Source organism: Nerophis lumbriciformis, linkage group LG36 (genome assembly GCF_033978685.3).
Source record: "Nerophis lumbriciformis linkage group LG36, RoL_Nlum_v2.1, whole genome shotgun sequence".
Taxonomy (NCBI): domain Eukaryota; kingdom Metazoa; phylum Chordata; class Actinopteri; order Syngnathiformes; family Syngnathidae; genus Nerophis; species Nerophis lumbriciformis.
Window position 1 is genome coordinate 7,775,169 of NC_084583.2, and position 27,332 is coordinate 7,802,500.

The 27,332-nt window shown below is 41.9% G+C and overlaps 2 protein-coding genes across 3 annotated transcripts in view; one reads left to right on the forward strand and one right to left on the reverse strand.

Moving 5' to 3' along the window:
• Positions 1–27,332, forward strand: part of mrpl11 (mitochondrial ribosomal protein L11) — a 240,650-nt gene that overhangs the window by 123,626 nt on the left and 89,692 nt on the right. The window lies entirely within an intron of this gene.
• Positions 23,049–27,332, reverse strand: part of tmem265 (transmembrane protein 265) — a 17,213-nt gene continuing 12,929 nt past the window's right edge. Inside the window, exon 2 of the mRNA XM_061930241.1 lies at positions 23,049–24,518. Within this exon, the coding sequence (XP_061786225.1) occupies positions 23,482–24,516 (1,035 nt within the window). The 5' untranslated portion in view covers positions 24,517–24,518 and the 3' untranslated portion in view covers positions 23,049–23,481. The remainder of the gene's footprint in view (positions 24,519–27,332) is intronic.

Here is a 27,332-nt window from a genome sequence, read left to right on the forward strand (position 1 = left end):
TAATAATAGATGAAAATATGTAAAATCATATTTGAACTACAAACCCCGATTCCATATGAGTTGGGGAATTGTGTTAGATGTAAATATAAACGGAATACAATGATTGGCAAATCATTTTCAATCCATATTCAGTTGAATGCACTACAAAGACAGGATATTTGATGTTCAAACTCATAAACTTTATTTTTTTTTTGCAAATAATAATTGACTTAGAATTTCATGGTTGCAACACGTGCCAAAGTAGTTGGGAAAGGGCATGTTCACCACTGTGTTACATGGCCTTTCCTTTTAACAACACTCATAAATGTTTGGGAACTGAGGAGACACATTTTTTAAGCTTCTCAGTTGGAATTCTTTCCCATTCTTGCTTGATGTACAGCTTAAGTTGTTCAACAGTCCGGGGGTCTCCGTTGTGGTATTTTAGGCTTCATAATGCGCCACACATTTTCAATGGGAGACAGGTCTGGACTACAGGCAGGCCAGTCTAGTACCCGCACTCTTTTACTATGAAGCCACGTTGATGTAACACGTGGCTTGGCATTGTCTTGCTGAAATAAGCAGGGGCGTCCATGGTAACGTTGTTTGGAGGGCAACATATGTTGCTCCAAAACCTGTATGTACCTTTCAGCCTTAATGGCGCCTTCACAGATGTGTAAGTTACCCATGTCTTGGGCACTAATACACCCCCATACCATCACAGATGCTGGCTTTTCAACTTTGCGCCTATAACAATCCGGATGGTTCTTTTCCTCTTTGGTCCGGAGGACACGACGTCCACAGTTTCCAAAAACAATTTGAAATGTGGACTCGTCAGACTACAGAACACTTTTCCACTTTGTATCAGTCCATCTTAGATGAGCTCAGGCCCGGCGAAGCCGACGGCGTTTCTGGGTGTTGTTGATAAACGGTTTTCGCCTTGCATAGTAGAGTTTTAACTTGCACTTACAGATGTAGCGACCAACTGTAGTTACTGACAGTGGGTTTCTGACAGTGTTGGGTTAGTTACTGAAAACCAGTAACTAGTTACAGTTACTAGTTACTTTATTTCAAAAGTAACTCAGTTACTAACTCAGTTACTTACACCAAAAAGTAATGCGTTACTGTGAAAAGTAACTATTTAGTTACTTCTTTTTTTCTTCTTTTTTTTTTTAAAGCTCCCATTAATGCCCTTTTTGCCTTCATTTCAGTACTGTTATTGCACTGGAGAATAATACAATCTGTTGATCAACTTGACATACATTTTTATTTTATTTTTAACATAATTAATGAAAAACAGTGCAACATAAAAAGGCATTCCTCCTTTCTTTAAACTTGGACCAATGACCATGAATAAAAAACAAGTTTAAGTGCAACATAAGAAGGCTCATCATCTTCCTTGAAACATAAAGCCTGACATCTGGAGTGATGCTGCTGTCTTCCACACTTGGAGCCATGGATTGTAGAATCCTTGTTTTCAGTGGCAGGATCATTGACACAGATGGTGAAGTTTCAGTGCTCAGTAGAGATGGAACACTTTTGAGGGGTTTAAGCACCTGGAGGACCTCACCTGCCACTCTCACATCATCATCAGACAGGGTGACATTTGTCTTCAGGGTGTTGTGGGTCAATGCAGAGTATATAGCTGCCTGCTGCTCCAACATATCATAAGTGGAGTTCCACCTCGTTGGGACATCGTGTATGAGCAGGCAGCTTTAGCATTTCTTGCTTTGTCTTAAGCACATGAGCAGCTGTTGTGCTTGGGTGGAAGTAAGAAACCTTCCTGATCCTCCCAAAGAGGCGCTCCATCCTATTGACTGAGATTCCCTTCTGTGATGCCAAATTCACTACATGTGCAAAGCACCTATCTGTGGTCCAAGTCCTGCCTCATTCTCTGTAATTATTAGATTTTTGGCATTATCACGTGTGACTGGGATATCTTTAAGGTGAGGGGGCGTGTCTTCTCATCTCCCAGTCTGCTGTGATGAAGTGAGCGCTTATAGTTCCGCTGGATGTCCACCCGTCTGTCATGAGCGCAACAGATGATGCTCGGGATAGTTCATCCACAACTTTTTTCTTCTCCTGCTCATAAAGATCTGGCACAATCTTATTGCTGAAGTGGGTGCGCGACGGGATGTCGTTACGTGGTTCAAGCACGTTCAGCATGTGTTTAAAACCCTCGTTTTGCACAACCGAGTCTGCACTTATAAACACACCGATTCAATGGCGGGGGCGTTCAAGCTCCTCCGTTACTCCGCTCGCCATGACCACGCTGTGTGTGGACTGAACGTGCCAACAACTTTTTTTCCCCACACCCACACCCACACACACATAGACCGCGCCTCTTTTCTTCTCTCCGGCTTGTGACAGAGGAAGATTCAGAAGAACGACACCGCAGCGCTTCTGTTTCTAGCCGATACTACATCAAAAGTAACGTAAAATAACACAGTAATGCATCATGTAGTAACGGTAACTAAATTACTGAATTAAAAAAAATAACGCGTTAGATTACTAGTTACCGCCGAAACTAACGGCGTTACAGTAACGCCGTTACTTTGTAACGCGTTAGTCCCAACACTGGTTTCTGAAGTGTTCATGAGCCCATGTGGTGATATCCTTTACACACTGATGTCGCTTGTTGATGCAGTACAGCCTGAGGGATCGAAGGTCACGGGCTTAGCTGCTTACGTGCAGTGATTTCTCCAGATTCTCTGAACCCTTTGATGATATTACGGACCATAGATGGTGAAATCCCTGAATTCCTTGCAATAGCTGGCTGAGAAAGGTTTTTCTTAAACTGTTCAACAATTTGCTCACGCATTTGTTGGCTAAGTGGTGACCCTCGCCCCATCCTTGTTTGTGAATGACTGAGCATTTCATGGAATCTACTTTTATACCCAATCATGGCACCCACCTGTTCCCAATTTGCCTGTTCACCTGTGGGATGTTCCAAATAAGTGTTTGATGAGCATTCCTCAACTTTATCAGTATTTATTGACACCTTTCCCAACTTCTTTGTCACGTGTTGCTGGCATTAAATTCTAAAGTTAATGATTATTTGCAAAATGATATCATTCTGGATCTGGATGATGCCGCATGAAGTTGGACCACAGTTACTGCTGATAAAAGTTGAAGCCGTGGCACAGGTCTGCCTCTTGTCTCCTGTCTAATGTCTAAAGATGTCACCAGTATTCCACTTCATGGCCGAGTCTTTTGCATCATTTCTCTGCTGCGCTGCACACTTTGAAGTTCTCTCCTCCGAGCTGCAGTGCTGATGAAAGATTTAGCTCGCTGGTTGTTAAATTGTGAAGCCTACCTCCAGTGTCGGTGGGCGCCAGCCGGAAGGCACACAGTCGATGTCGCCGTGTGGGGGGAGTGGAAGGGAGGAACGAGGTGAGATGCAACCGTGCAAAACAAAGCCCTATGTTTGTCAAAGACTGATTCTATGATCGTTTGGCTTGTTTTTGTTACACCTGTCCTCCATTAGGCTCACAATATCTTGTGTTGTGTGCAGCAAATGGTAACTTCATGAGGCAATTCCTGAAGGAATTGTGTGTGAATGCTGAAGTTGAACTGAAATCCTAGGATTTTCTTTTAGAATTGTTGAAAGGGAGCACACAATTCCTGAACAGGCTGAATATTTTGAAGTTGGAACGGTTTAAATCGGATAAAAAATATGGGAATTGTGGAACTTTGAAAAACGTCCCATTGATTTCAATGGGAATTTTCCAAAAATGTGGGAATTTCAGGAAAAGCGGAATTTTTTGGGGAAAATGGTGAAAATAAAACTCGACTGGTCTGAATGAGTTGAAACGGTTGGTGTTGGAATTTTTCAAATCGGTCTAGAAATGTTGAATTGAGAAATGGTATTACGGAATTTCGGGAAAAGCGGGAATTTTTCCAGTTCAGATTCATACCAAAAAACAAGGTTGTTTTTTGGTATGAATCGGTTGAAAAATGTGGAAATGGTGGAAGTTTGAAAAATGGCCAATTCATTTTGAATGGGAAAAATGTCCCGGAAAACCTGGAATTCTGGGAAATTTGGGGAATTTTTTGAATTTGTGAAGGAAAAGCCCGCGATTTCGGAATAGGCTGAACAGTTTTAAGTTGGAACGCTTTGAATCGGGTGAAAAATGTGGGAATTGTGGAACTTTGAAAAATGTCCCATTCATTTCAATTGGAATTTCATGGAAATGTTGGGACTTTAAGAAAAGCGGGAATTTTTTGGGAAAATGTTAAGACTTGAATGTTCTGAATTAGTTGAAATGGTTGTTGTTGAATCTTTTTAAATCAGTCGACAAATGTTGAAGTAGTAACATTTTTAATTGACAAATGGTATTAAGGAATTCCTAAAATTTCGCGAAAACTGGGAATTTTTCCAGTTAAAAAAACAACATAGTTTTTTGTCCTAATCAAGAGGAATGATTTGTCAGTGGAATGGTTGAAGTGTGTTGAAAAATGTGGAAGGAGTAGTCGACAGAAAAAAGGGTAAAAAAAGGTTTGATTTTTTTATGGAATTTGTCAAGGGAAAGCCCGCGATTCCCGAATAGGCTGAACAGTTTGAAGTTGGAATGCTTTGAATCGGGTGAAAAATGTGGGAATTGTGGATTTTTGAAAAATGCACCATTCATTTCAATGGGAATTTCATGGACATTTGGGAAAAGCAGGAATTTTGGGGGAAAATGTTGAAAGACTTGAATGTTCTGGATGAGTTGAAATGGTTGGTGTTGGAATTTTTCAAATGGGTTGAGAAATGTCGAAGTAGTAACATTTTTAATTGAGAAATTATATTAAGGAATTCCTGGAATTTCGAAAAAAACAGGAATTTTCCCAGTTAGAAAAACAACTTCGTTTTTTGTCCTGATTAAGAGGAATGTTTGGACGGTGGAACGGTTGAAGTGGGTTGAAAAATGGGGAAGGAGTCGTCGCCAAACAAAAGCGTCAAAAAAGGGTTGGAAAAAAACGGGAATTCTGGGAGTTCCTGGAATTTTTTGGAACTTGAAAAAATAATAGTTTAAATGTCCAGGATAAATGGAATGTGTTGAAGGTGGAATAGTTTGAATCAGTTGAAAAATGTGGGAATGGTGGAAGTTTGAAAAATGGTCAATTCATTTTAAATGGGGAAAAATGGCCTGGAAAACCTGGAATTCTGGGAAACCTGGGATTTTTTGGAATTTGTCAAGGAAAACCTGCTATTCCCGAATAGGCTGAACAGTTTGAAGTTAGAAGGGTTTGAATCGGGTGAAAAATGTGGGAATTGTGGAACTTTGAAAAATTGCTTATTAATTTCAATGGGAATTTCATTGGAATTTTGGGAAAAGTGGGAATTTTTTTGGAAAATGTTCTGAATGAGTTGAAATGGTTGGTGTTGGAACTTTTCAAATCGGTGGAGAAATGTAGAAGTAGTAACATTTTTAATTGATAATTTGTATTAAGGAATTCTTGGAATTTCAAGACAACCGGGAATTTTTCCAGTTCGAAAAACTGCTTTCTCTTTTTTTAAGAACGGTTGAAGTGGGTTGAAAAATGTTGAAAAAAAAACAGTCAAAACAGGGTTTGAAAAAACGGGAATTTTTGGAATTTTTTTGAAGTTGGAAAAATAATAGTTTGAATGTCCATGAAGAGTGGAATATGTTGAAGGTGGAATGGTTTTAATCGGTTGAAAAATGTGGGAATGGTGGAAGTTTGAAAAGTGGCCAATTCATTTTGAATGGGGAAAATGTCACGGAAAACCTGGAATTCTGGGACATCTGGGAATTTTTGGAATTTGTCAAGGGAAAGCCCGCGATTCCCGAATAGGCTGAACAGTTTGAAGTTGGAATGCTTTGAATCGGGTGAAAAATGTGGGAATTGTGGAACTTTGAAAAATTGCTTATTAATTTCAATGGGAATTTCATTGAAATTTTGGGAAAAGTGGGAATTTTTTGGGAAAATGTTCTGAATGAGTTGAAATGGTTGGTGTTGGAACTTTTCAAATTTTTAATTGAGAATTTGTATTAAGGAATTCTTGGAATTTCAGGACAACCGGGAATTTTTCCAGTTCGAAAAACTACTTTCTCTTTTTTTTTAAGAACAGTTGAAGTGGGTTGAAAATTTTTGAAAAACAGAGTCAAAATAGGGTTTGAAAAAATGGGAATTTTTGGAATTTTTTTAACTTGGAAAAATAATAGTTTGAATGTCCATGAAGAGTGGAATATGTTGAAGGTGGAATGGTTTTAATCGGTTGAAAAATGTGGGAATGGTGGAAGTTTGAAAAGTGGCCAATTCATTTTGAATGGGGAAAAATGGCCTGGAAAACCTGGAATTCTGGGAAACCTGGAATTTTTTGGAATTTGTCAAGGGAAAGCCTTCCATTCCCGAATAGGCTGAACAGTTTGAAGTTAGAAGGGTTTGAATCGGGTGAAAAATGTGGGAATTGTGGAACTTTGAAAAATTGCTTATTAATTTCAATGGGAATTTCATTGAATTTTGGGAAGGGTGGGAATTTTTTTGGAAAATGTTCTGAATGAGTTGAAATGGTTGGTGTTGGAACTTTTCAAATTTTTAATTGAGAATTTGTATTAAGGAATTCTTGGAATTTCAGGACAACCGGGAATTTTTCCAGTTCGAAAAACTACTTTCTCTTTTTTTAAGAACAGTTGAAGTGGGTTGAAAAATTTTGAAAAAAAGAGTCAAATAGGGTTTGAAAAAACTGGAATTTTTGGAATTTTTTAAAGTTGGAAAAATAATAGTTTGAATGTCCATGATGAGTGGAATAGGTTGAAGGTGGAATGGTTTTAATCGGTTGAAAAATGTGGGAATGGTGGAAGTTTGAAAAGTGGCCAATTCATTTTGAATGGGGAAAAATGGCCTGGGAAACCTGGAATTCTGGGAAACCTGGAATTTTTTGGAATTTGTCAAGGGAAAGCCTTCCATTCCCGAATAGGCTGGACAGTTTGAAGTTATAAGGGTTTGAATCGGGTGAAAAATGTGGGAATTGTGGAACTTTGAAAAATTGCTTCTTAATTTCAATGGGAATTTCATTGAATTTTGGGAAGGGTGGGAATTTTTTTGGAAAATGTTCTGAATGAGTTGAAATGGTTGGTGTTGGAACTTTTCAAATTTTTAATTGAGAATTTGTATTAAGGAATTCTTGGAATTTCAGGACAACCGGGAATTTTTCCAGTTCGAAAAACTACTTTCTCTTTTTTCTAAGAACAGTTGAAGTGGGTTGAAAAAGTCAAAATAGGGTTTGAAAAAACGGGAATTTTTAGAATTTCTTAAAGTTGGAAAAATAATAGTTTGAATGTCCATGATGAGTGGAACATGTTGAAGGTGGAATGGTTTTAATCGGATGAAAAATGTGGGAATGGTGGAAGTTTGAAAAATGGCCAATTCATTTTGAATGGGGAAAAATGGCCTGGGAAACCTGGAATTCTGGGAAACCTGGAATTTTTGGGAATTTGTCAAGGGAAAGCCTTCCATTCCCAAATAGGCTGGACAGTTTGAAGTTATAAGGGTTTGAATCGGGTGAAAAATGTGGGAATTGTGGAACTTTGAAAAATTGCTTCTTAATTTCAATGGGAATTTCATTGAATTTTGGGAAAAGTGGGAATTTTTTTGGAAAATGTTCTGAATGAGTTGAAATGGTTGGTGTTGGAACTTTTCAAATTTTTAATTGACAATTTGTATTAAGGAATTCTTGGAATTTCAGGACAACCGGGAATTTTTCCAGTTCGAAAAACTACTTTCTCTTTTTTCTAAGAACAGTTGAAGTGGGTTGAAATAGTCAAAATAGGGTTTGAAAAAACGGGAATTTTTAGAATTTTTTAAAGTTGGAAAAATAATAGTTTGAATGTCCATGATGAGTGGAATATGTTGAAGGTGGAATGGTTTTAATCGGTTGAAAAATGTGGGAATGGTGGAAGTTTGAAAAATGGCCAATTCATTTTGAATGGGGAAAAATGGCCTGGGAAACCTGGAATTCTGGGAAACCTGGAATTTTTTGGAATTTGTCAAGGGAAAGCCTTCCATTCCCGAATAGGCTGGACAGTTTGAAGTTATAAGGGTTTGAATCGGGTGAAAAATGTGGGAATTGTGGAACTTTGAAAAATTGCTTCTTAATTTCAATGGGAATTTCATTGAATTTTGGGAAAAGTGGGAATTGTTTTGGAAAATGTTCTGAATGAGTTGAAATGGTTGGTGTTGGAACTTTTCAAATTTTTAATTGAGAATTTGTATTAAGGAATTCTTGGAATTTCAGGACAACCGGGAATTTTTCCAGTTCGAAAAACTACTTTCTCTTTTTTCTAAGAACAGTTGAAGTGGGTTGAAATAGTCAAAATAGGGTTTGAAAAAACGGGAATTTTTAGAATTTTTTAAAGTTGGAAAAATAATAGTTTGTATGTCCATGATGAGTGGAGTATGTTGAAGGTGGAATGGTTTTAATCGGTTGAAAAATGTGGGAATGGTGGAAGTTTGAAAAATGGCCAATTCATTTTGAATGGGGAAAATGTCCCGGAAAACCGGGAAATCTGGGAATTTTTGGAATTTGTCAAGGGAAAGCCCGCCATTCCCGAATAGGCTGAACAGTTTGAAGTTGGAAGGGTTTGAATCGGGTGAAAAATGTGGAAGGTAGAGCGCGCCAACATCTGGAGAAGAAGAAGAAGTTTAACAAACAGATGAATGTTGTTATAATTCAGACAAATATATGGCAGGAAGTAGGCAGGAACATCAGCTCTTTACTCTTTACCTTCTCCAGGTCTTTCTCCTCACTCACCTGTGACTAACCGCCTCTGACAGGGGAAGTGCAGAGATGTAGGCGGCCCCTCGTCTCTGGGCCAAACTCTCACAAACGAGAGGAAAGGACAAAAGGAGTGGGAGACAAAAAAGTGACGGCTTGGGCTCAGGAGAGTTATTACAGGCCAGATCCAAATTAGCGCAGAAGAAAAAGCAGCTGGGGCGGGGGAAGCTCCGGAAGAATAGAGGAGGCTTGTGCAGAATGTCTTCAGGAAAGGAAGGTGGAGGAACATTCTGAGGTGTATCCACAACTTCACAGGTGCGGCCAATTCAAGAAGGTAGTGATTTGTGGAGGCTTTTGTGTAAGAAGAGAAGTTCCCCCAGGCCCATGCTTGGGGATTGAAATAGTGCAGTGTTTTTCTACCTTTTTTGAGTCAAGGCACATTTTTCGCGTTAAAAAAACTAAACTCAGTTGACAGTAAAAAAATCGTTGTCGCAATTGTTGGATATGACTTTAAACCAGGGGTCGGGAACCTTTTTGGCTGAGAGAACCATGAACGCCAAATATTGTAAAATGTATTTCCGTGAGAGCCATGTAATATTTTTTTAACACTGAATACAACTAAATGCGTGCATTTTTAAGTAAGACCAACATTTTTAGAGTATCAATCAATCAATCAATCAATCAATGTTTATTTATATAGCCCTAAATCACAAGTGTCTCAAAGGGCTGCACAAGCCACAACGACATCCTCGGTACAGAGCCCACATAAGGGCAAGGAAAAACTCACCCCAGTGGGACGTCGATGTGAATGACTATGAGAAACCTTGGAGAGGACCGCATATGTGGGTAACCCCCCCCCTCCCCCCCTAGGGGAGACCGAATGCAATGGATGTCGAGTGGGTCTAACATAATATTGTGAGAGTACAGTCCATAGTGGATCCAACATAATAGTAAGAGTCCAGTCCATAGTGGGGCCAGCAGGAAACCATCCCGAGCGGAGATGGGTCAGCAGCGCAGAGATGTTCCCAACCGATACACAGGCGAGCGGTCCACCCCGGGTCCTGACTCTGGACAGCCAGCACTTCATCCGTGGCCACCGGACCTGTGTCTCCCCCTCCACAAGGGATAGGGGGAGCAGAGGAGAAAAGTAAAGAAACGGCAGATCAACTGGTCTAAAAAAGGGGGTCTATTTAAAGGCTAGAGTATACAAATGAGTTTTAAGATGGGACTTAAATGCTTCTACTGAGGTAGCATCTCTAACTGTTACCGGGAGGGCATTCCATAGTACTGGAGCCCGAATAGAAAACGCTCTATAGCCCGCAGACTTTTTTGGGCTCTGGGAATCACTAATAAGCCAGAGTTCTTTGAACGCAGTTATCTTGCCGGGACATATGGTACAATACAATCGACAAGATAGGCTGGAGCTAGATCGTGTAGTATTTTATACGTAAGTAGTAAAACCTTAAAGTCGCATCTTAAGTGCACAGGAAGCCAGTGCAGGTGAGCCAGTATAGGCCTAATATGATCAAACTTTCTTGTTCTTGTCAAAAGTCTAGCAGCCGCATTTATTTAGTATAATAAGTCTCTTATTCTTTTTAATAACATTGGTATTCTGAAGCTAAGCAATAATAAATCAAATACTTCTTACCATTAATGCGACCCTCCTGTACCTTGAAGGACAGCTGGGATTGGCTGAGCCACCCGCAACCTTGAACAGGTGCGGTAGAAAACGGATGGATGGATTAAAATGCATGAGAATGTTTTATATTTTGAACGTTATTTTTAACACTGTGATTTCCAGCGGAATTACGAATTACTTATCGTGTTAAGCAATGTCAGCTAAGATTTATCTGAGAGCCAGATGCAGTCATCAAAAGAACCACATCTAGCTCGCGAGCCGTAGGTCCCCTACCCCTGCTTTAAAGCATAACACAGCATGTGTTACTGTAGCTCTTGTCTCAAAGTAGGTGTACTGTCACCACCTGTCACATCACACCATGACTTTTTGGGACTTTTTTGCTGTTTTCCTGTGTGTAGTGTTTTAGTTCTTGTCTTGCGCTCCTATTTTGGTGGCTTTTTCTCTTTTTTGGGTATTTTCCTGTAGCATTTTCATGTCTTCCTTTGAGCGATATTTCCCGCATCTACTTTGTTTTAGCAATCAAGAATATTTCAGTTGTTTTTATCCTTCTTTGTGGGGACATTGTTGATTGTCATGTCATGTTCGGATGTACATTGTGGACGCCGTCTTTGCTCCACAGTAAGTCTTTGCTGTCGTCCAGCATTCTGTTTTTGTTTCCTTTGTAGCCAGTTCAGTTTTAGTTTCGTTTTGCATAGCCTTCCCTAAGCTTCAATGCCTTTTCTTAGGGGCACTCACTTTTTGTTTATTTTTGGTTTAAGCATTAGACACCTTTTTACCTGCACACTGCCTCCCGCTGTTTCCGACATCTACAAAGCAATTAGCTACCGGCTGCCACCTACTGATATGGAAGAGTCATCATCGGCGGTCACTCAAACGAGTATGACTATCCTCCTGGTAGGGGGGTGTCCCTTTTATGGAGGAGGCCTATGCGTGACTTTGTTTTACGTGGGGAGACTGGTGCACAGAGAGTCACCACACGATCCTTGACAGAATCGGGTCAGGGTCCAGTGGCATGGAGTCCAAGACGACTGGGGACCCTTTTCTGCTGCAGCCTTCTTCCGCCATTGTGGTAGTTCTTAAATCTACCGTCTTCCGCCTGCTCCGCCGTCGAGGTCTTCACCGTATCCCTGGCTAGGGGGCAGTCAGGTACTAGGCCTTTGCCAAGGGCCACCTGGGGTAACAGTAGTAAAGTGGTTAACCTCCTAGTGCCCCAAGACCCCATAGAGGAGCCTCCTCTGCCGGATGCACTTTAACGTCATGCCCAGGACAAAGAGTATTACACGGTTACTCTGCCGAGCTCTAGACAGCACCGACACTCAACAACAACACATCATTTGCAGACCATATTACTGGTTTGCAAAAAATATGTTTAACCCAAATAGGTGATATTACAAACCCCGTTTCCATATGAGTTGGGAAATTGTGTTAGATGTAAATATAAACGGAATACAATGATTTGCAGATCCTTTTCAACCCATATTCAGTTGAATATGCTACAAAGACAACATATTTGATGTTCAAACTGATAAAAAAAACTTTTTTTTGCAAATAATCATTAACTTTAGAATGTGATGCCAGCAACACGTGACAAAGAAGTTGGGAAAGGTGGCAATAAATACTGATAAAGTTGAGGAATTCTCATCAAACACTTATTTGGAACATCCCACAGGTGAACAGGCAAATTGGGAACAGGTGGGTGCCATGATTGGGTATAAAAGTAGATTCCATGAAATGCTCGGTCAGTCACAAACAAGGAAGGGGCGAGGGTCACCACTTTGATAACAAATGCGTGAGCAAATTGTTGAACAGTTTAAGAACAACCTTTCTCAACCAGCTATTGCAAGGAATTTAGGGATTTCACCATCTACACTCCGTAATATCATCAAAGGGTTCAGAGAATCTGGTGAAATCACTGCACGTAAGCAGCTAAGCCCGTGACCTTCGATCCCTCAGGCGGTACTGCATCAACAAGCGACATCAGTGTGTAAAGGATATCACCACATGGGCTCAGGAAAACTTCAGAAACCCACTGTCAGTAACTACAGTTGGTCGCTACATCTGTAAGTGCAAGTTAAAACTCTCCTATGCAAGGCGAAAACCGTTTATCAACAACACCCAGAAACGCCGTCGGCTTCGCTGGGCCTGAGCTCATCTAAGATGGACTGATACAAAGTGGAAAAGTGTTCTGTGGTTTGACGAGTCCACATTTCAAATTGTTTTTGGAAACTGTGGACGTCGTGTCCTCCGGACCAAAGAGGAAAAGAACCATCCGGATTGTTATAGGCGCAAAGTTGAAAAGCCAGCATCTGTGATGGTATGGGGGTGTATTAGTGCCCAAGACATGGGTAACTTACACTTCTGTGAAGGCGCCATTAATGCTGAAAGGTACATACAGGTTTTGGAGCAACATATGTTGCCATCCAAGCAACGTTACCATGGACGCCCCTGCTTATTTCAGAAAGACAATGCCAAGCCACATGTTACATCAACGTGGCTTCATAGTAAGAGTGCGGGTACTAGACTGGCCTGCCTGTAGTCCAGACATGTCTCCCATTGAAAATGTGTGGCGCATTATGAAGCCTAAAATACCACAACGGAGACCCCCGGACTGTTGAACAACTTAAGCTGTACATCAAGCAAGAATGGGAAAGAATTCCACCTGAGAAGCTTAAAAAATGTGTCTCCTCAGTTCCCAAACGTTTACTGAGTGTTGTTAAAAGGAAAGGCCATGTAACACAGTGGTGAACATGCCCTTTCCCAACTACTTTGACACGTGTTGCAGCCATTAAATTTTAAGTTAATTATTATTTGCAAAAAAAAAAAAGTGAGTTTGAACATCAAATATGTTGTCTTTGTAGTGCATTCAATTGAATATGGGTTGAAAAGGATTTGCAAATCATTGTATTCTGTTTATATTTACCTCTAACACAATTTCCCAACTCATACGGAAACGGGGTTTGTAGATAATCTCCCATGGCACACTAGACTGTATCTCACGGCACACCAGTGTGCCGCGGCACAGTGGTTGAGAAACACTGAAATAGAGAGTGAGGGCGGAGGAGGAGATGAAAGAAAGCGGGTTGACGGGAGTTGGATCCTGTTTACTACGAGCCCCCGCCTCTGAACCCGATAAATCCCTGCAGAAGCTTTCAAATGAGTCCCCCCTCTGTGTCTGAGTGTGTTCATTAGTTTAAATATGTCCTCTAAGCGCGGCTCGTAAATCAGGCGTAAAGCAGCCAGACAATAAGCGCTCGCATCATGACAAATGGCGCCGCTTGAATATAATAGGACCCTTAAAGCTCGCCGCTCTTAGAACACACAAGTGCGACTCCTGACGCCGACGCATCAAGACTCGTATCTGTCGCCTTCAGCGCGCGACGCCAAGGACGCGCGAGGACGTCAGTAGGATCCGAGACGATGGGGGTGGAGGTCGAGCTAATTGTGATGAATGGCGGCACTTTGTGAGCGTGGCAATAATGTGCTCTCCATTCAGCATCTTAGGAAAAGATGAAAACATGCGATGGAAAAGACCGCCAAGTGGAGGAGGATTGACTTTGAATATAGCCGAGGAGCTGTGAGGCGGCATTGGTACGTCAGGTTTGATTGGCCTTGAATTCCTTTCAGTGACTCCTTCCTCGCATTGCGCTGACAGGCTGCCAATACCTGCCCACATCACGCCCAGTGAGCTGCCAGGGCCAATATCAAGCGCTTTTATTTTGATATTTAGTCCTGGAGGCCGGGCAGAACGGTGGAGGAGGGGTTAGTATGAAGGTCCTGGGTTTGAACCTGCGCTCGGGATCTTTCTGTGCAGAGTATGCATGTTCTCCCCCGTGACTGCGTGGATTCCCTCCGGGTACTTCGGCTTCCTCCCACCTCCAAAGACATGCACCTGGGGATAGGCTCCTCCCACCTCCAAAGACATGCACCTGGGGATAGGCTCCTCCCACCTTCAAAGACATGCACTTGGGGATAGGCTCCTCCCACCTCCAAAGACACGCATGTGGGGATAGGCTCCTCCCACATTCAAAGACATGCATCTGGGGATAGGCTCCTCCGAACTCCAAAGACATGCACTTGGGGATAGGCTCCTCCCACCTTTAAAGACATGCACCTGGGGATAGGCTCCTCCCACCTCCAAAGACATGCACCTGGGGATAGGCTCCTCCCACCTCCAAAGACATACACCTGGGGATAGGCTCCTCCCACCTCCAAAGACATACACCTGGGGATAGGCTCCTCCCACCTCCAAAGACATGCACCTGGGGATAGGCTCCTCCCACCTTTAAAGACATGCACCTGGGGATAGGCTCCTCCCACCTCCAAAGACATGCACCTGGGGATAGGCTCCTCCCACCTTTAAAGACATGCACCTGGGGATAGGCTCCTACCACCTCCAAAGACATGCACCAGGGGATAGGCTCCTCCCACCTCCAAAGACATGCACCTGGGGATAGGCTCCTCCCACCTCCAAAGACATGCACCTGGGGATAGGCTCCTCCCACCTCCAAAGACATACACCTGGGGATAGACTCCTCCCACCTCCAAAGACATGCACCCGGGGATAGGCTCCTCCCACCTCCAAAGACATGCACCTGGGGATAGGCTCCTCCCACCTTCAAAGACATGCACCTGGGGATAGGCTCCTCCCACCTCCAAAGATATGCACCTGGGGATAGGCTCCTCCTACTTCCAAAGACATGCACCTGGGGATAGGCTCCTCCCACCTCCAAAGACATGCACCTGGGGATAGGTTGATTGGCAACACTAAATTGACCGTAGTGTGTGAATGTGAATGTTGTCTGTCTATCTGTGTTGGCCCTGTGATGAGGTGGTGACTTGTCCAGGCTGTACCTCGCCTTCCGCCCGAATGCAACTGAGATAGGCTCCAGCGACGCCCCCCTGTGACCCCGAAAGGGACAAGCGGTAGAAAATGGATGGATGGATGGTGCTGGAGGCCGCTTGCTGAATATCTCACACATGGCGTAGGTCCAAGTCCGGCGTGGGACCCTGGACCACAGACTCGCTGGTTACCTCACCGTGAAACAAAGCACTCGGCTGGTCCCCACACCGACTGCTGCAAGCTATAATGTTGTCTGACGCAAATATTACCACCCCCGCACTTTAATAATGTAAAGGTGTGGCTTTTTTTTCCCCCTTTTACCTCATCTAAAATGAAAAAGGGTTGTACGATTTCTGTGGCGGCTAAACATTTCTTTAGGGACTAAGAAAGCACATGAGTTGTGACTCAGTTTGGATGTTCTTCTTGACATGTTGACTATGTCTAAAAGACTCAGATAATGCAGAATATTTGTTAACAACCATCCTTCTTTCTGGTTTAAAATAGTTTGTTTTAGGGTTGTACTAGTATAGTATCGGGCAGCACGGTGGAAGAGGGGTTAGTGCGTCTGCCTCACAATACGAAGGACCTGAGTAGTCTTGGGTTCAATCCCAGGCTCGGGATCTTTCTGTGTGGAGTTTGCATGTTCTCCCCGTGACTGCGTGGGTTCCCTCCGGGTCCTCCGGCTTCCTCCCACCTCCAAAGACATGCACCTGGGGATAAGTTGATTGGCAACACTAAATGGTCCCTAGTGTGTGAATGTGAGTGTGAATGTTGTCTGTCTATCTGTGTTGGCCCTGCGATGAGGTGGCGACTTGTCCACGGTGTACACCGCCTTCCGCCCGATTGTAGCTGAGATAGGCTCCAGCGCCCCCCGCAACCCCAAAAGGGAATAAGCGGTAGAAAATGGATGGATGGATAGTATAGTATCACGGTACTAAGGAATCAAAAACGGTACTATATATATTATTTTATTTTATTTTTTATTTTTTTATTTTATTTCTTTTAGCGGACATGACGGCATGCCTTCAAGTCATGACATTGCTGGTTTAATTTTAATTTTTTATTTTTTTTATTTTATTTTTTTTTCAATTTGTCGCACTTTTATTATTTCATTATTTTTATCTTGCAATTTTACTTTTTATTCGAACCCTTTTACCGTATTGCTTTTGCACTATCTTGTTTAGCTCATTCATTGTTTATGTTCTTTTTTTTCTTCTTTTTTTTCTTTTTAATCTGTAAAGCACTTTGGTCCAATTTAAAAATTGTTGTAAACGTGCTATATAAATAAAGTTGCCTTGCCTTGCCTTGCCCTTGAGCATATCCGGCAGCGCACACACACGGAGTACTTACAAGCAGACACAGTTTGTAGACAGAAAAGGGAGAATGGACGCATTTTGGTGTAAAAGGTAAAGATAAAGGTGAAGTTATAACACTGAAACACCCTCAGGAAGAGGTGCTTTAAGACATGGCTACTTAGTTAGCAGCTAAAGTCCATCCTCAGTGTGTTCGCTACCTCTAAATCACTAATCCTCGCCTCCGTGGCGACAAATAAAGTAAGTTTCTTCCATGTAACATTATCACTGGAGGACGAGGAATAGCTAAACATGCTTCACTACACACCGGAGGAGGATACAATAGCTCACCGGCGTCACAATGTAAACAAACGCCATGGGGTGGATCTACACCTGACATCCACTGTAATGATACCAAGTACAATAGCGTATTTAGTCGATACTACTATGATTACATAGATACTTTTTATTGTCGGGTTCTGAGTTGAGGATGTTGTTGTGGCTTGTGCAGCCCTTTGAGACACTTGTTATTAAGGGCTATATAAATAAACTTTGATTGATTAATTGTCACAAAATCTTTTTTCCTTTAAAAAAAAATTCATATTATGTTTATAAAGTCAGTAAATACACATGAGGACTTTGAATATGACCAATGTATGATCCTGTAAGTACTTGGTATCGGATCCATACCTAAGTGTGGTATCAACCAAAACTAATGTAAAGTATCAAACAAGAGAAGAATAAGTGATTATTACATTTTAACAGAAGTGTAGATAGAACATGTTGAAACAGAAAATAAGCAGATATTAACAGTAAATGAACAAGTAGATTAATAATCCATTTCTACAGTTTGTCCTTAATAATGTAGACAAAATAATAGGTAGATAAATGACACAATATGTTACTGCATACGTCAGCAGACTAATTAGGAGTCTTTGTTTGTTTACTTACTACTAAAGTTGTCTAGTATGTTCACTATTTTATTTAAGGACTAAATTGCAATAATAAACATATGTTTCATGTACCCTAAGATTTTTTGTTCAAATAAAGACAATAATGCCATTTTTTTGTGGTCTTCTTTATTTAGAAAAGTATCAAAACACATTTTGGTACCGGTACCAAAATATTGGTATGGGGACAACCCTAGTTTGTTCATAGGATTGGAATAGAGCACTTATACGTGTCGTGTTTAGGACAAATTGATTGTTCACGAACACAAAATAGGCCACCGTAGTATCCCTGATCATAGGACACATCTCGGTATGACACTATATAAAAATGTCATATCACGGTTATTGTGACCAAAATGATCAGGGTTATCATTATCGCGATATTTTTGAATGTGTTCAAAAAGTACTTGTACACACACTAACATGTTTGAATGTATTTTAAATAAATAAAATAGACCCGCCGTAAGAAAACCCACCAGTTGTTGTTTCTTACGCTTCACTGATAAGTCTTCTGGCTGGCGTTGTGGTGTCCTACTGTGTTCACCGGTCCTTGAACGCACCGTAAAGTCACCTCTGTATCCTATTCCTCTGAATATACTGTGTATCGATCACTGTAATTAGAGCGCACAGATGGTAGGTTGGATGTGCTTTTACTGCTCAGACAGTAAAGTGTTTATACAACTTTAGATTAGGGTATGTCATTCCCTAATGGGGAAAGAGACGTTAATGTCTCTTGTATTCATGGTAGTATTTAAAGGGGAACTGCACTTTTTTGGGGGAATTTTGCCTATCATTCACAATCCTTATGAGAGAGAAGAAAACAAAGTTTTTTTTTTTTTTTTTTTTTTTGCATTCGAGCATGTAAGTATCGGCTCGTTTTAGATAGTTAGCAATGCAATTCTGCTTCTAAATTACTTTAAAAATGCATTCAAAAACCGCCAGTAATACATCATTTACGTTCCGTTACCTGAATAATAACCAAGCAGTAGCAACATTGTTGTTGTAAGAGCGAACACTAAGAGCTCTCTTTCTATCGTAGTAACACCTCGGTGTGCTATGGTATTAGCCGTAAAAGCCAACTACGGCAAGAGATAAGCTAGCTTCTACAACAACACAAAGTGCGTTTGAGTTTGTAATGCACAACAATGTGATGGAACACCAATCTGTACTGAGTGGAAAACATGAACAATCATATTACGGTATCTGTAAAGTATTATTTCATGTTTTGTTTGTTTGATTGAGAGTAAAGTGACTCACTCGATGGACAGTTGTTTCTTTGGTCCAGCTGGTCGGGGACATTTTTTCTGCTTTATTTGGGGCAAGCACTCCATTTATGTCAAAATAGCTTATCTCCAAATTCCACATTTGCAGTTTAGAGTCACTGGATCGGCTTTGGTCTGATCCAATGTCTCACCCTCCTCTTTTTCTGTAAGCAGCATCCTCCGTTCATTCAGCTTCAAAAAGATAAGGTTGTGAATCCTCATTTGTCCAAAAATAGTCTTCTTTGTTGTCTGTTACCGAGTCTGCCATGATTAGAAAACAAAAACGCCTTTGTTTCCAGAAGTAGGAACACACAGTTGTTGCCAGATGTTGGCTGTGCGCTGCTATGGAAACGGAAATAAATGTGCCGAGGAATTAGTTCAGGCGATGATTAAAATGACGAAAACACAGTAAATATTGTACATATTACATATTGTTATGAAGGTGTCTGTTACTACATTATATATATACTTGCAGTGTGTATATTGTACATATTACATATTGTTATGAAGGTGTCTGTTACTACATTATACATATACTTGCAGTGTGTATATTGTACATATTACATATTGTTATGAAGGTGTCTTTTACTACATTGTACATATTCTTGCAGTGTGTATATTGTACATATTACATATTGTGATTAAGTTGTCTGTTACTACATTATATATATACTTGCAGTGTGTATATTGTACATATTACATATTGTTATGAAGGTGTCTATTACTACATTATACATATACTTGTAGTGTGTATATTGTACATATTGTTATGAATGTGTCTGTTACTACATTATATATATACTTGCAGTGTGTATATTGTACATATTACATATTGTTATGAAGGTGTCTGTTACTTCGTGATATATATACTTGCAGTGTGTAGATTGTACATATTACATATTGTTATGAAGGTGTCTGTTACTACATTATATATATACTTGCAGTGTGTATACTGTACATATTACATATTGTTATGAAGGTGTCTTTTACTTCGTGATATATATACTTGCAGTGTGTAGATTGTACATATTACATATTGTTATGAAGGTGTCTGTTACTACATTATATATATACTTGCAGTGTGTAGATTGTACATATTACATATTGTTATGAAGGTGGCTGGATAGTGCGTGCTGATTTTAGGAATAATGTACACTTCACTGCACATGTAACACATCACCATGTTGATAAACATGTTATAATTCTATCAGTGTTGGCTTTCAGCAGCACATTCGCTCTTTAATAATGTTCCCAGGGCCGTGTGTGTGTGTGTACGTGCTTGCTGCTTTTAAAGACAATGTACAGTCGTGGTCAAAAGTGAACATACACTTGTAAAGAACATAATTTCATGGCTGTCTTGAGTTTCCAATCATTTCTACAACTCTTATTTTTTTTGTGATGTAATGATTGGAGCACATACTTGTTGGTCACAAAAAACATTCATGACGTTTGCTTCTTTTATGAATTTATTATGGGTCTACTGAAAATGTGAGCAAATCTGCTGGGTCAAAAGTATACATACAGCAATGTTAATATTTGCTTACATGTCCCTTGGCAAGTTTCACTGCAATAAGGCACTTTTGGTAGCCATCCACAAGCTTCTGCTTGAATTTTTGACCACTCCTCTTGACAAAATTGGTGCAGTTCAGCTAAATGTGTTGGACTTGTTCCTTCAGCATTGTCCACACATTTAAGTCAGGTCTTTGGGAAGGCCTTTCTAAAACCTTCATTCTAGCCTGATTTAGCCATTCTTTTACCACTTTTGGCGTGTGTTTGGGGTCATTGTCCTGTTGGAACACCCAACTGCGCCCAAGACCCAACCTTCGGGCTGATTGTTTTAGCTTGTCTTGAAGAATTTGAAGGTCATTGTCCCATTTACTCTCTGTAAAGCACCAGTTCCATTGGCAGCAAAACAGGTCCAGAGCATAACACTACCACCACCATGCTTGACGGTAGGAATGGTGTTCCTGGGACTGAAGGCCTCACTTTTTCTCCTCCAAACATATTGCTGGGTATTGTGGCCAAACAGCTCAATTTGTGTTTCATGTGACCACAGAACTTTCCTCCGGAAGGTCTTATCTTTGTCCATGTGATATCAAGAGTTGTAGAAATTATTAGAAACTCAAGACAGCCGTGAAATTATGTTCTTTACAAGTGTATGTAACATGTCACTGTATGTCTAAAGACGATCAAATTAAACATAATAGGAGGTATAATGCCACCAAGTCAGATATTTCTGCTTTTTTCAGGCTTCTGATTGGACAAAATGTGCAATGCAGCAGGTGTATGCGTTTGTGTGTAGACAGACAGTTTAGAAACTACACTTGTGTGGATGGTAGGGGTGTAACGATATGTGTATTTGTACCGAACCGGTTTCGGTTCGGTGCGGAGGTGTACCGAACGAGTTTCCACACGGGCATATTAAGTAGCGTACTGCACGTTGTGTAAACAATACTCAAAATGCCGGACATTTGAGGCATTTAAGAAACTCCGGGCGAGGATAGACTGACCATACGTCCTCTTTTCACCGGACATGTCCTCTTTTGCGGGGCCGTCCGGGCGGAGTTTCTTAAATACCTCAAATGTCCGGCATTTTGAGTTATGGTTGCGTGTGTTAACAATGTACGTTCAGGGTTAAGAAGGGGTTAAAAACAAAACAAATTGTGGAGGTGCGCGCAGCAGCATTGGTGAGGGAGGGGCAGAGACAGAGAGAGAGAGAGAGTTATGATAAACGCGCATGCGTCCCCAGGCCCTGCTTTTTATCCATAGATTTATCACATTTCATTTTTTATTATCTATAGCAGGGGTGTCAAAAGTGTGCCCCGGAGGCCCACAGCTAATGTTTTAAAGGCCCACGGCACATTCTAAAAATACTATTAAAATAAACAAAAACATAACAAAAGTGAAATAAAAAAGCTTAAAGGTTAAATGTAATTTAGAAAAAGTTGCAATGTTGACTAATAAAACAAAGCTGGTTTTTTTTCTTTCAAACTGTCATTGCTCAAAACATAATATTGAATCAAAATCAATGTTATTATGAATTATTGACCTATCCAAGGTTCCCATTACTTCACATCAAATATTCCATCCATCCATCCATTTTCTACCGCTTATTCCCTTTGGGGTCGCGGGGGGTGCTGGAGCCTATCTCAGCTACAATCGGGCGGAAGGCGGCGTACACCCTGGACAAGTCGCCACCTCATCGCAGGGCCAACACAGATAGACAGACAACATTCACACTCACATCCACACACTAGGGCCAATTTAGTGTTGCCAATCAACCTATCCCCAGGTGCATGTTTTTGGAAGTGGGACTAAGAAAAATATTTTTAGTGGAAGATTTTGCAAATTTGATAAATAAATATCCAAAACATTTATATTTTGTTGTTTTCTTACTGTACCGGAAATGAACCGAACCGTGACATCTAAACCAAGGTACGTACCGAACCGAAATTTTTGTGTACCGTTACACCCCTAGTGGATGGAGATCGTTTTATCCCCAAATATGTGTCTTTGAATCTCTCCGTGTTGTCATGTCTGTGTGATCATGTTTTTGTTTTGGTCATGTTCGGTTTTGTGTTTGGACTTTTTGTGCACTTTTGTTTTGTCACCATAGCAACCATTAGTTTTCACCTGTCACGTCACGCACTTGTTTCACGTTTTGAGTCACGCACCTGTTTTCGTTAATCATGTCTATAGTATTTAAGTTCATTGTTTTCAGTTTGTCGTTCTGACGACATCTGTCAAGACTTGGACTATGGCTTGGTTTGTTCTCCCGAGGTGCAAGTGAATTGGACCAGATGTGGCGTGAAGGTAAATACATGATTTATTTAAACACTATAACTACAAAAAAAGGATCAAACAAAAGGCGCGCACAGGGGCGGAGGTACAAAACTAGACTATAAACACAGAACTTGCACATTGGCAGAAACTATGAACAATTAAACAAAACTTGCAAACTATGGCATGAATAAAGAAAACTTACTTGGATGAAAAAACGGCATTAAAAAGCGCAGCAAGGGTCATAAGGGTGTGTGGAGAGTATAAATGCGGGATGTCGTCAGAACGACAAACTGAAAACAATGAACTTAAATACTATAGACATGATTAACGAAAACAGGTGCGTGACGTGACAGGTGAAAACTAATGGTTGCTATGGTGACAAAACAAAAGTGCACAAAAAGTCCAAACACAAAACCGAACATGACCAAAACAAAAACATGATCACACAGACATGACACGTGTTCGTGTGAACTTGGCCTTGAAGGTCTTAAACCATTATTTGGGAATGTCCGGCGGGCCAGCTTGAAAAGGACAGTCAATCAATCACAGAGAAGAAAAAATTCCTCTCACTGACTCAGACAAAGAGAGTGTTTTTTTTTTGTTGCAATTTTAATACAAAGTGATTAGCAAAAAACAGTTTCACAGTTTTCTCAGCCAAGAAGGATGATGGAATGTGTGTGTTTAATTTTTTTTTAAATGGACAAATAATTTAATTGCAGCGGTCTTCCCCATCCCTACACAATTACTTCCCCCAGATTGCTATCAGATAAGTGTTGAAAAGGAATTAAAAGTTTACAAACTGACAGACGGAACCACATATGCAGAGCTTGGAACACCGTAAGACATTTAGACGCACGTTCTTGGGAAAATCCAAAGTGTTCCGATCCGAGTCAACGCGCACCGACAAACGCAGTGACCCAATTTGTTCCTGGCGCAAACCAAAAAGTGCATACGTTTCACAGCATTGTGGGTTTTTCTGCGTTGGGTGTGCATAGATGCTCGTACTGACGCGGGAGTCTAGAGTTCATGGGAGATGAAAGATGGCGTCTCCGTGTGCCCTGGGCTGACTTGGGAGAGAGTGTGGCTCGGAGGGCGAGACAGTGTGTGATAGTGGGAGGAGGCGGCTTTCCCTTGGGACTGACCCTCTCCCTGCTCCGAGCTCTGGCTCGGCAGCGTCGACTCGGCGGGTCGGGCTCCGGCTTCTTCCCCACCGCCGCCGGGACCGCGCCCCTGCTTGTGTCTCTCCCAGGCTGAGCTCAGCTTCACGGCCAGCGCTAGGAGGTTCTTGCCCAGGAACACGGTGGAGACCCGGGAATCCCTGTACCACAGCATGCCCGCTCCCCTCAGGCCCAGGGTGAAGATGTTGATGGTGACCAGGCTCAGCCAAGGGTACAAGGCCTCCTTCCGTGGCCCCCTCTGTCCTGGAAGCCCCGTAGCCCCCAGTTCTGTGAGGGCCACGCACGGTAGCAGCAACAGGAGAGCGTAGCAGTAAAAAAAGACCAACCCCTCCGCCCAGATTGGCAGCTTTTGCTCTATAGCCCCTCCTTGGGCCTCCCACAGGCCGGCTTGCAGATCTAGCACATCCAGGAGGTCCACCACTACCCACAGGAGCCGCCCCCGCACCTCCTGCTTCCTCCGCTGGGGGGTCATGTAGTCGGCCCCAGTGAGAATGAGGAACAGGGAGGGCAGGCATATGGACAGCAGGAGCGTCAGGACCTTCCTGGCCAGCGGGTCGGGCGGCCGGCGCTCCTGCCTGTAGTTGTGGCACACGAAGAAGAGCTTGAGTTGGAGCAGGGATAGGAAGAGGAACCAGAGAGCGTTGGCAAAGCCCCGCTGCGGCGAGCGCGCCTCGGACACCACCCCGGCCGACACGAAGCGCAGCGCCAGCAGGAAGCCCAGGTCACCCAGCAGCACGGCCACGCACTGCCACACGCTGGGACCGGGCACCCCTCGGGACCCCAGCATGCTCTGCTCCAGCAGGTAGAGGTCCACCACCGCCATGGTGCTCACCGTGACCAGGGTGGAGACGCACACCTGGGGCGTGGGCACCATGCCTGGAAAGAAATGAAAAGCATTATTTGTTGGTCTCCAGTCGGACGGCCACGGTCTCGGGAGAAAATATGTGTGGAATGAGTCTGGTATGCAGCAGCAAGGCTAAATGAAAAACTCTGCTTGTTGCTATGGTTCACATGAGTTCTTCATCTCTGTCACTGCTGTGAAGATGCATCGCTGAATAAAATACTCTTCTTTTTCCACTAATGCCCTTCCATTACATGCTTCCAAGCGCTCGGGTGTTACTTGAACTGTTGTTTCACTTCCATTTTATTCTCACTGTATCTATTATTAATTACACAGGCTGGTGGCCTGTCTCTGCTTCATTATCTTGCTATTGTAGTCTACAATTTATTTAATACCATCCATCCATCCATCTTCTTCCGCTTATCCGAGGTGGGGTCGCGGGGGCAGCAGCCTAAGCAGGGAAGCCCAGACTTTCCTCTCCCCGGCCACTTCGTCCAGCTCCTCCCAAGGCGTTCCCAGGCCAGCCGGGAGACATAGTCTTCCCAACGTGTCCTGGGTCTTCCCCCTGGCCTCCTACTGGTCGGACGTGCCCTAAACACCTCCCTAGGGAGGCGTTCGGGTGGCATCCTGACCAGATGCCCGAACCACCTCATCTGGCTCCTCTCCTTGTGGAGGAGCAGCGGCTTTACTTTGAGCTCCTCCCGGATGGCAGAGCTTCTCACCCTATCTCTAAGGTAGAGCCCCTAAGGAAACTAATTTTGGCCACTTGTACCCGTTGTCCTTTCGGTCATAACCCAAAGCTCATGACCATAGGTGATGATTGGAACGTAGATCGACCGGTAAATTGAGAGCTTTGCCTTCCGGCTCAGCTCCTTCTTCACCCATACTTGCCAACCTTGAAACCTCCGATTTCGGGAGGTGGGGGGGGGCGGGGCGTGGTTAAGAGGGGAGAAGTATATTGACAGCTAGAATTCCCCAAGTGAAGTATTTCATATATATATATATATATATATATATATATATATATATATACACATATATATACATCCTGAAAATATGCAAACAAAACTGTGTTTAGATAATTGATACTTCAAACTTGCATAAATAAATCTTTAGTAATATAACATAACTTGGCTTCTGAGAGCTTCAAAATATAATGAATAAAATGCTAAAGTTGTTGATAAACAAGCAATTATTTTAATAATTAAATATGGTAATTTTAAATGAATTATTATGATAATTTAAAATTAATTATTTCAAATATGTTTATTTTAATGTATAATTCTATGGCTGGATGTAATAAGGAGTCAGGAAAAATACAATTAATTTTGATGTTTTTAGCAAAATATAGTAAAAATTTATTTTGTTTTTGTTTTTTTTAATTAGTAAATATATTTATTGTTAGGTAAGATAAACATAATAATACAATTTATCTCTAGTCTGGATGATTTTAGTTCTTGTCACCCTGTTGTCCTCACTCAGGTCCGCATGGAGCTGGAGGGGGCGTGGCCTCCAGCTCCGGCTGAAAATCGGGAGATTTTCGGGAGAATAGTTGTCCCGGGAGGTTTTCGGGAGAGGCGCTGAATTTCGGGAGTCTCCCGGAAAATTCGTGAGGGTTGGCAAGTATGTTCTTCACCACAACGGATCGATACAGCGTCCGCATTACTGAAGACGCCGCATCGATCCGCCTGTCGATCTCACCATCCATATTTGTAAAATACAGTACCGTATTTTTCGGACCATAGGGCGCACCGGATTATAAGGCGCACTGCCGATGAGCGGGTCTAGTCAGGTCTATTTTCATACAAAAGGCGCACCAGGTTATAAGGCGCATTAAAGGAGTCATATTATGATTATTGTCTAAATGTAAAAGACTTCGTTGTGGTCTACATAACATGTGATGGTGGTTCTTTGCTCAAAATGTTCCATTGATGATTTTTTACACATCTTCAAGTTGCTTCAGGATGCGCCGTTTTGTGGGCGGTCTTATTTACGTGGCTCACCTGCAACAGCGTCTTCTCCCCGTCATCTTTGTTGTAGCGGTGTAGCGTGCAAGGACGGGGGTGGAAGAAGTGTCAAAAGATGGCGCTAACTGTTTTAATGACATTCAGACTTTACTTCAATCAATAACGGAGCAGCATCTCCTCATCCGTGGCTCACTAGAGCAACAACGACGCCGGAAATGTGTCCCCGTGAAAAACCGTCCGACCGGAACTCTCTAATAACTAAAGTTCCTTGGGTGAATAATATAAACTCACTACACCGGTATGTTTTAGTGCATTCATGGCGAGTTTACTGACAGATATAAGTAAGAACTTTACACTACTTTATATTAGAAATGGCAACAGTGGAGGATGAATGTCACATAAGACGGTAGAGAAAAAGACTACGGCGTTGCCACGAAATACAAAGGCGGACGCGTGCAAATTTTCAGTACTCATGCAGATCCCAAATACAGATCAGCAGGTAACAGAAGGTAAGAAAAGTAGGTTTTGCATAATATTGTGAAACAAAACGCCAGATAATGTCTTACCTTATACACACACCATAATAATACTCCTATGTTTAATTCGCCGACAATCCATCAAGCGGCTTCATAGCTTACCAAAGTCGTACTAAAAACATTTTGACAGATTTTTGCGTGCCGTGTGTAATGTTCTATATTCTCAATTTAAAGTTTTGGTGTTGTTTACCGGCGTCATCTTGCCGTTTACACGTATCTCTTATGTGTCACTTATCATTACACCAGTGGTTCTCAACCTTTTTTCAGTGATGTACCCCCTGTGAATTTTTTTTAAATTCAAGTACCCCTTAGTCAGAGCAAAGCATTTTTGGTTGAAAAAAAGAGA